Source organism: Piliocolobus tephrosceles, unplaced genomic scaffold (assembly GCF_002776525.5).
Source record: "Piliocolobus tephrosceles isolate RC106 unplaced genomic scaffold, ASM277652v3 unscaffolded_108, whole genome shotgun sequence".
Classification (NCBI taxonomy): Eukaryota; Metazoa; Chordata; class Mammalia; order Primates; family Cercopithecidae; genus Piliocolobus; species Piliocolobus tephrosceles.
In genome coordinates this window covers 1,347,757-1,356,131 of record NW_022291865.1, presented here as the reverse complement: position 1 = coordinate 1,356,131, position 8,375 = coordinate 1,347,757, and the positions used below count along the sequence as shown (strand labels likewise).

At 47.6% G+C, this 8,375-nt stretch overlaps 1 protein-coding gene and 1 long non-coding RNA gene across 5 annotated transcripts in view; one reads left to right on the top strand and one right to left on the bottom strand.

The window, feature by feature from the left end:
* LOC111529184 (erythrocyte membrane protein band 4.2) overlaps window positions 1-665 on the bottom strand; it is a 24,649-nt gene extending 23,984 nt beyond the window's left edge. The window contains exon 1 of one of the 2 annotated variants that reach the window (XM_023196081.2): window positions 111-665. In XM_023196081.2, coding sequence (XP_023051849.1) covers window positions 111-210 — 100 coding nt within the window. In that variant the 5' untranslated portion in view covers window positions 211-665. The remainder of the gene's footprint in view (window positions 1-110) is intronic. The other variant, XM_023196082.2, reaches the window with a different exon arrangement.
* A 167-nt stretch (window positions 666-832) lies between these two features.
* The window catches only part of LOC111529187, a 14,628-nt gene continuing 7,085 nt past the window's right edge, over window positions 833-8,375 (top strand). The window contains exons 1-2 of one of the 3 annotated variants that reach the window (XR_002727339.1): window positions 833-886; window positions 6,009-6,120. This is a non-coding gene — a long non-coding RNA (uncharacterized LOC111529187). Of the gene's footprint in view, window positions 887-3,288; window positions 3,540-3,692; window positions 3,826-6,008; window positions 6,121-8,375 lie in introns of those variants that run through there. The other 2 variants (XR_002727337.2, XR_002727338.1) reach the window with 2 other exon arrangements.

Below are 8,375 nucleotides of genomic sequence, written 5' to 3'. Positions count from 1 at the left end.
CCCCACCACCGCCTCCGCCAGCACCCACCATCACACCACGCTCCACAACCAGCTCACTATCACCAGTACCCCCTCCCCTGCCATGGTTATACCACCACCTCCCCGCTCACCATCCATCCCACTTCCTTTAATGAAAACAGGTGATGCTGCAGGGGCTGCATACAGTCCAGCAAGACCTGTGGAGCGCTGGCTTGGCTCACCCTGTCCCATGGCTGCAGGTCGCTCCTCTTATCCACTTGGTTGCAGGAAGCACCTGTCTTGAACTGTTGCTTCTGGGCTCCTTCTGGGCTTTCTGTCTTTCAGACAGAAAATGATGAAGGCACTTTTGTTGGCTTAAGAATCTGGAAAGAGCAAAACTTCCCCCCAACTACTCCTGTGAGCACCTTGACATGTTTCTTCTCTCTTGCTCCCTCCCTGCTGGTATCTCCTGGACCAGTTGCTGGGAGTAGCCCTGTTCATTTTATCTCTTGTGCCAGGAGGCCCAGGCAGGGATATGCCTGGCAGCCCTGAGGGAGGGGGTAGGATGGGGAAGACCTGCCAACTGGAGAAGCCTAGAACAAACCTTGAAGCCTCTTGCTTCAGTGGCCTCAAGAGACTCTCAGAGATGTTATCTGGACTGCACTGGAAGACTCTGGAAGAGAGGAGGCCACAAACAGGAGTCCCATATCCAACTCCAAATCTCAGGCCCTAAATGTGACAGGGGCTGCAAGTTGCGAGATGCTCATGGGCTGTTTTGATGATAGAGAGAACACATGTGTCTGGAATTTATCTGTGTGAAAGAGATAAGGAAGTAGAATTTGTTGGTGAAAAATAAATGTCTTAAAAGTAGAAGCTGGGGCCCCAACTCTTCCAAGCCTACCTGGTCTGGGACCCTCCACTAGAGAAGGTTGGGAACTATCTTGGAACTCAGGCCCTATGTCTTTTCAATTTTTCCTTCTTTAGTTCCTGAAGAGACAAGACAAGGATCTCATATTTGGCCTTACCTGGGCTTATAAAACTGTGTTACTAGCAGCACTCTCAGGGCAGCTGTACTTGCTGCATATACCTGAGATGTCTATAGAATGATATAAAACACATGGCAAAAAATATTGGTTGCCTGTGGGGAGGGGATCTGGGCAGTGGGGTAGAAAGGTCTGACAACATTTTGAGTTGGTGACGATTTAGGAAAATAGTTACTCTCTTCTAATACTAGTGGGAGTGCAAATTTAAATTGGTGCAGCCTTGGCTGGGCACAGTGGCTCATGCCTGTAATCCCAGCACTTTGGGATGTGGGTGAATCACTTGAGGTCAGGAGTTCGAAACCAGCCAGGCCAACGTGGTGAAACCCAGTCTCTCCTAAAAATACAATCATTAGCCAGACATGGTGGTGTGCACCTGTAATCTCAGTTACTCGGAAGACTGAGACATGAGAATCGCTTGAACCTGGTGGGTGGAGGTTGCAGTTAACCAAGATCATGCCACTGCATTCCAGCCTTGACAACAGAGCAAGACTTTGTCTCAAAAAAAATAGAAATAAATAAATAAATAATAAATTGCTGCAGCCTCTCCAAATTGGTGCAGCCTCTATGGACAGTGTTAGTCAGACTGGGTGGCTTAAACAACAGATATTTATGTCCTCACCCTTCTGTAGGATGGAAGTTCAAGATCAGGGCCTTTACACTTGGTGTCTGGTGAAGGCTGTCTTCCTCACACCCCTCTTCTCTGCGGAAAGAGAAAGATCTCTGGTGTCTTTTCCTTTTCCTCTTCTTATAAGGACATCATTCCTATTGGACTGAAGTCCATTCTTATGACCCCACTTCACCCTTATTACCTTCCTGTAGGTCCCATCTCCAAATACTGTCACATTGGGGGCTAGTGCTTCAACATATGAATTTTTGGGGAGGGCACAATTCAGTCCAGAACAGAGGGAAATTAAGTAGTTTCTACCAAAACTTTAAATGTCTATACTTTTTGCTGCTCTGCCTATGGATTATCCATTCTTTATTCCTTTACTTTCTTAATAAACTTGCTCTCACTTAAAAAAAAAGTCTATACTTTTGCTTCAGTCATTCTACTTCTAGGTATTTATCATACAAAGGATCAAACAGGTGTAAAATAAGATTTATACAAGTATATTCAAGGCGTTGATATTTATAATAGCCGAAGACTAGAAACTACCTAAACATCCATGCATAAGGTATTGGGTAGATAAATTATGGGACATGCATTCAATAAAATACATAAAGGTATAAAAGAATGAAGTAGCTCTATATAAAAGGATGTGGAACAATCTCCAAGCTTGATTTGTTTGTTCATTTGTTTTGAGACAGAGTCTTGCTCTGTCACCCAGGCTGGCGTGCAGTGGTACAATCATGGCTCACTGCAGCCTCAACCTCCGGGGTCAAATGATCCTCCCACTTCAGCTTGCAGAGTAGCTGGGACTATAGGCACGTGCCACCTACATCTGGCTAATTTTTTATGTTTTGTAGAGATGGGGTCCCACTATGTTTCCCAGGCTGATCCTGAACTCTGGGGCTCAAGTGATCCCCCAGCTTTAGCCTCCCAAAGTGTTGGGATTACAGGCATGAGTCACCGCGCCCAGCCCAGGCTGTATTGTTAAGTGGAATAAGTGAGGTAGAGAGCGAACAGTGTGAATAGTATGCTATCCTTGTGTAAAGGGTATGTGTGTGTGGGGAGAATATATATGAATTTGCTTTTGTTTATATAGACTATTTCTAGAAAATTATTGCTTCTAGATAGAGAAACTCAGTGCCTAGGGACAAGGCTTTTTTCTATATACCCTTTGTATCTTTGTGCCCTGAACATACATTTATATGTTAATATTTTTAAAGTAACAAAAACTATCAGGGGAAAGGAAAGTCTGGCTGAAAGAACTGTTTTCACCAAAGAGAACCCTTCACCTGGGAGGGCAATGAGGGGTTTGTGGGCTGGTCTCCCTTTGGGGAATGTGTTCTCCTGGTACTAGCAAAGAGAATCTTCTCTTTCCTGGCACAGTTCCCATGAGAGCTCCACAGAGATCCAGTCTCTGGCAGCATTTCAGTCAGGGCACTTTTTGAGGAGCCCATGATGAGACAGATGCTGCTGCATTTGGGTTGGGCTGGGGAAAAGCGAGTGGGAGATGTAAGGAGGATGGAGGAAGGGGGTGATCAGAAAGGTCTGTCCCACAGCACCCACACCTTTCTACTCTCCAGCCTCTGGCAGAAAAACAACCCCTTAGCTGGTGTGGATTCAAGAAGGATCTGTTTATTTATTTGTGAAACAAATACTTACAGAGCACTGTCATGCACCAGGAACTGTGTTAGGTACCGGCAGGTGCCGCCGGGAACTGCGTTAGGTACCGGCAGGTGCCGCCGGGAACTGCCTTAGGTACCGGCAGGTGCCGCCGGGAACTGCGTTAGGTGCCGGCAGGTGCTGTCGGGAACTGTTAGGAACCGGGTTAGGTACAGCCGTAAATTAGATAGACGGGTCTAAATTAGATAGCCGTAAATTAGATAGACGGGACCTGAGACCCGCTTCCCTCACTCTCACGGCCTCTCTGGGTAAGTGCCCTTGTCTCCTCTTTACCTCCCTCCAGGAGCTTCTATTCCAGCAGGGGGAGACAAACAATACTAAGCGCATACATCATTAGCTATTTCTCTGTAGTGTGCTAAATGCTGTAAAAGAGAAGTTTGAGTGCTCTCAGACCTAGGTGTCTTGGTCAGGGTAGGCTTCTCTTAGAAGGTGATATTTAAGCTGAGAAACTGGGAGGATAAACAGGAGTTAGCTAGGCAATAGGAAAAGGGTTGGCGCCAGAGGAGAGAAAACAGCACGTGCACAGGCTCTAAGGTAGGAAGCAACTGAAAGCAGTCAGTGGGCCTGCATCAGAAAGAGAGATGGGGAGAGGTAAGGCAAGGGCTAAATCTTGCAGAGTTGAGGTGAGAATTTTGGATTTTATCCTCAGAGCAATGAGAAGCCATTGAATGATATTTGAAGCAAGGGAGTAACACAATCAGATTTGCATTTTTTAAATACTGGCTAATATGGGGGAAATGATTTAGAGGGGGCAAAAAGGGAAGAGAGATGACAAATAAGAGACTAGAGTAATGGCTCAGGTGAAAGATGATGGTGGTCTACTCTGGGGGGTGTTAGTGAAGATAGACATAGGCTGGTCATGGTGGCTCACACCTGTAATCCCAGCACTTTGGGAGGCCAAGACAGGCAGATCACCTGAGGTCAGGAGTTCAAGACCAGCCTGGCCAACACAGTGAAACCCCATCTCTACTAAAAATACAAAAATTAGGCAGACTTCCCAGCCCCACTCCTGTCGGGATGTCAGGACTGCCAGAACTCCGTCCGAGAGCTTCACCGGGGGGACTCTGTCGGCCTCTTTTGCCGGAGGCCGATAGACCTCTCCCCCACACCTTAAGTGACCAAAAATAAACTTGCAGTTTTGCTCCTACACTTGCCTACCCGCTGGTTCTTTTGCGCTCGCTCGGCTGGTCTTAGAAAAACAAATCAGTTGGTGCGGAAGACCCCGGAGAGACCCCTCCTCAGGCCTCTAAGGATTGAGGAACCTCCTCCTGCTTCCACACCACAGACAGACCAGGACCTGAGATCCGCTTCCCTCACTCTCACGGCCTCTCTGGGGTAAGTGTCCTTGTCTCCTCTTTACCTCCCTCGGCCAGAAATCCTGCGCAGGTCCGAGGTCCATTTTGAGCCACCATGTGGCTCGGGAGACTCGTTCAGGATGGAGACGTCTGCCTGAAGGTAATCTCCACTTTGGCTCCATGAGCCTCCAGTCTGTCTCTGCTGGTTCCAAAGGACGCTTTGAAGCCAGGCAGAGATCCACTTCCATTTCCATTGTGTCCATTGTGTAAGTAAAGAGGAAACAAACGGGAAATCCCCCAGTCCAAATTTCCAAAGAGCACCCCCTTAGGGTGCCTCCTAGCCAATTTAAAAACCTTACAGCTCGAACAGGACCTTAGGAGGAAGCAGTTAATTTTCCTTTCCACTGTGGCGTGATCGACCTCAGCAATTTCTGCCAGCGGCTAGGCAAGTGGTCCGAAATTAATTACGTACAAGGCTTTTGGGCCTTAAGCTCTTGTCCCTATACTCCTCCTTCTCTCCACCCCCTCCCTTCCTGCCCAGACTCCTCCTCCTCCCCCCATCCAGACTCCTTCTTCCTCCTCCTTTATCTACTAGTAATCCACTCGGTCCCATGCCTCCTTCGGGGCCCACAACTGGCTGTCTTGAGTCCCCTATCTCTGCCCACACCCTCCTACAGTGTTAGCACCTTTGTGAGAGGTGGCTGGGGCGGAGGGGGTAGTCAGAGTACATGTCCCTTTTTCATTGGCCGATCTTTACAAAATTGAGAAGCGTTTAGGTGATTTCTCAGCTAATCCTACCATATACATAAAGGAATTTAGACACCTTTGTCAGGCCTATGACTTAACTTTGCATGACCTCCAGGTTATCCTAACCTCTACCCTAAACTGACTGAGGTTCTAACCCAGTATACCTGGTTAGATCCGGCCTCCCCCACAGGGGCCACCATTTTGGCATCTTATTTCATTTCTCAATCAGCTCCTGACATTCGTAAAAAAACTTCGAAAGGTAGAGGATGGTCCTCAGACACCAATACAAGACCTAGTTAAATTAGCCTTTAAGGTCTATAACTCCAGAGAGAAGACGGCAGGCTCACCTCAAACAGAAGTTACAGCTCCTAGCAGCGGCTTTACAGCCCAGTCGTAACCCCAGACCAGAGAGCACACACCCCACAGACTCCAAAGCTACAAAAGGAGCCTGCTATAAGTGTGGCAAGGCAGGACACTATGCCAACAGGTGTCCCCAAGTTCCCCGAGCCCCAACGCAGCCTTGCTATAAGTGCAAGGCATCAGGACATTGGGCCAGTGAATGTCCTAACCCTCATCCATCAGCAACCCCCTGCCCTGCTTGCCAGCGGGGAGGACACTGGAAGTCTGATTGCCCCACCCTGAGAACGTGCGTCTCCACGTGACCCCCTTTCCCAGGATCCCGGGAGCTCCTTCCAGCTCCTACATCTGGATGATGACAACTGAAGGTGCCAAGACTCAGGGACCCCCACCACCCTTGCTGAGCTGCGGATAACTCTCCTGGTAGCGGGTAAGACAATTAATTTTTTAATCAACAGTGAGGCTACCTATTCTGTTTTGCGGTCCTTCTCTGGACCTAGCCTTCCATCCAATATCTCTATAGTAGGAGTAAGCGGAAAGCCATCCATTCCACGAAAAACTCCACTCCTTAATTTCTGCCTGGCCAACAACTACTTTGCCTCCCCCTTGGCTCAGTCGTTCCTCATTCCCAGCTAAAAAGGGCCCCTACCGAAAGCAATCAGTGGAAATCAGTTTGGCTTTCCCCCACTCGCCTCAAACTTACTAAATTTTCTTAACTATCTCATACTCCCCAACCTTGCCAGGACCTTCTTTCTGGGTTTTGCCCATATTCCAACAAATGCTTCCATTCCTCATTCCTATACTAATACTGTGCCTTATTTTATTCTTCATCCGTACGTCCAAATACCAACCATGGGCCCCGACCTTAACGACACCCCTTAACAGCAGGAAGTAGCCAGACAGACCACGGTGCCCCTTTATCACTATTACCAATAAAAGGTTGGACTGTTTGGACGAACGGAGGCAGGATGGCGCACTTCTGGGTTCTTCACCAACTCTTCCCGCGCGCGCAAAAATGCAGCCGGCGCCCAGGGAGGGTGCAGATCAACTAGGCATGCACCAGGTGACGTCAATCTGAAGAGACCAAGATTTACCTGGTCGCACCCGCGGAATGCCTCCCGACACGCCCGTGCCCCGCCTATTGCCTTCCCACTCCTAGGAAGGCCGCTCTTGGCCAGGGTCCCACGCGGACTTCCCAGCTCCACTCCTGTCGGGATGTGGGGACCGTCGGAGAGCCCCACCGGGGGACTCTGCCGCCCTTCTTTGCCGGAGGCCAATAGACCTCTTCCCCACACCTTAGGTTACCAAAAATAAACTTGCAGTTTTGCTCTTAAAAAAAAAAAAAAAAAAAATTAGCTGGGTGTGGTGGCCTGTGCCTGTAATCCTAGCTACTCAGGAGGCTGAGGCAGGAGAATTGCTTGAATCTAGAAGGTGGAGGTTGCAGTGAACCAAGATCACGCCACTGCACTCCAGCCTAGGCCACAGAATGAGACTCCATCTCAATTAAAAAAAAAAAAAAGATAGACATGGACAGATTTGACGGAGATGTAGGTTAAATGGCTATGACGTGCTAATGGACAGAATATCAGGTGGAGGGCAGAGAAGAAAAGATATTCAACATGACTCCCAGGTGCAAATAAGTTAATTATGCTGGCACATTGCTTTACAAAGCACTTTTGCATACATTATCTTGTATGATCTGAACCTCAATCTTGTAAACTACATTAAGGGATCATTATTCCAATTTTACTGATGAGAAAATAGGTTCAGAGGGTTAACATTTATTTTAGTGAATGTAAGATCAATTAATATACTGCCTCATTCCAGAAAGAATGTAAGACTAACAATGAAATATGGTATTGCAGAAGAGCACATTAAAATGATGCAAATGATGAAAGAACAAAGAAGGAGCCCAAACAGAGCCAAGGAGGAGGCTAAAGTGCACACTATAGCCTACCTATGTGTTCCACACACAAGAAACTTACCTCTAAGCTCCAGAAGGGAGGGTTTCCCAACATCTCACAGCTTATCGCAAAGCCTAGACTCCAACTGAGGTCTTCCAACTCATATCCCACACATTTGATTTCACATTAGCCTTGATCCAAGCCACCGCTGAGGTGGTCTCTCTATTCAGCCTTCTTTTAAAATCTCTCAAGAATTTCTGTATCTAAATACAGCAGACTAGCTTGTTACCATCCTCTCTATTGGGAACAATTAGAAAAGTAGAATGAAATGTTTAAAATATCTCTTTGAAGGCATCAAGGCAGTGAGGACTTGAGGAATCAAGATCTTGGGGAGAAGAAGAGCAGAGAGTGAACTTGACACTGGCTGCCACTCTTCCATCTGGGGCATTTGCCCATTTGTAATTGGCAGATAAGAGCCTGAGAATCTGGCAGGCTAGCAGGGTTTGAGTTTGAGGGTCATCAAGGATGAGGGGCCCCAATAAACACCCCAGGCTTTCTGTTGGGACCGCAGAAGGGCTATACCCCAGGAGTTGAGGTAAGTAGGAAATAGACTAATCCTTATAAAAGGCCGAAGTTGGCTGGGCGCGGTGGCTCACACCTGTAATCCCGGTACTTTGGGAGGCTAAGGCAGGCGGATCACCTGAGGTTGGGTGTTTGAGACCACCCTGACCAACATGGAGAAACCCTGTCTCTACTAAAAAAAAAAAAAAAAAAAAAAAAA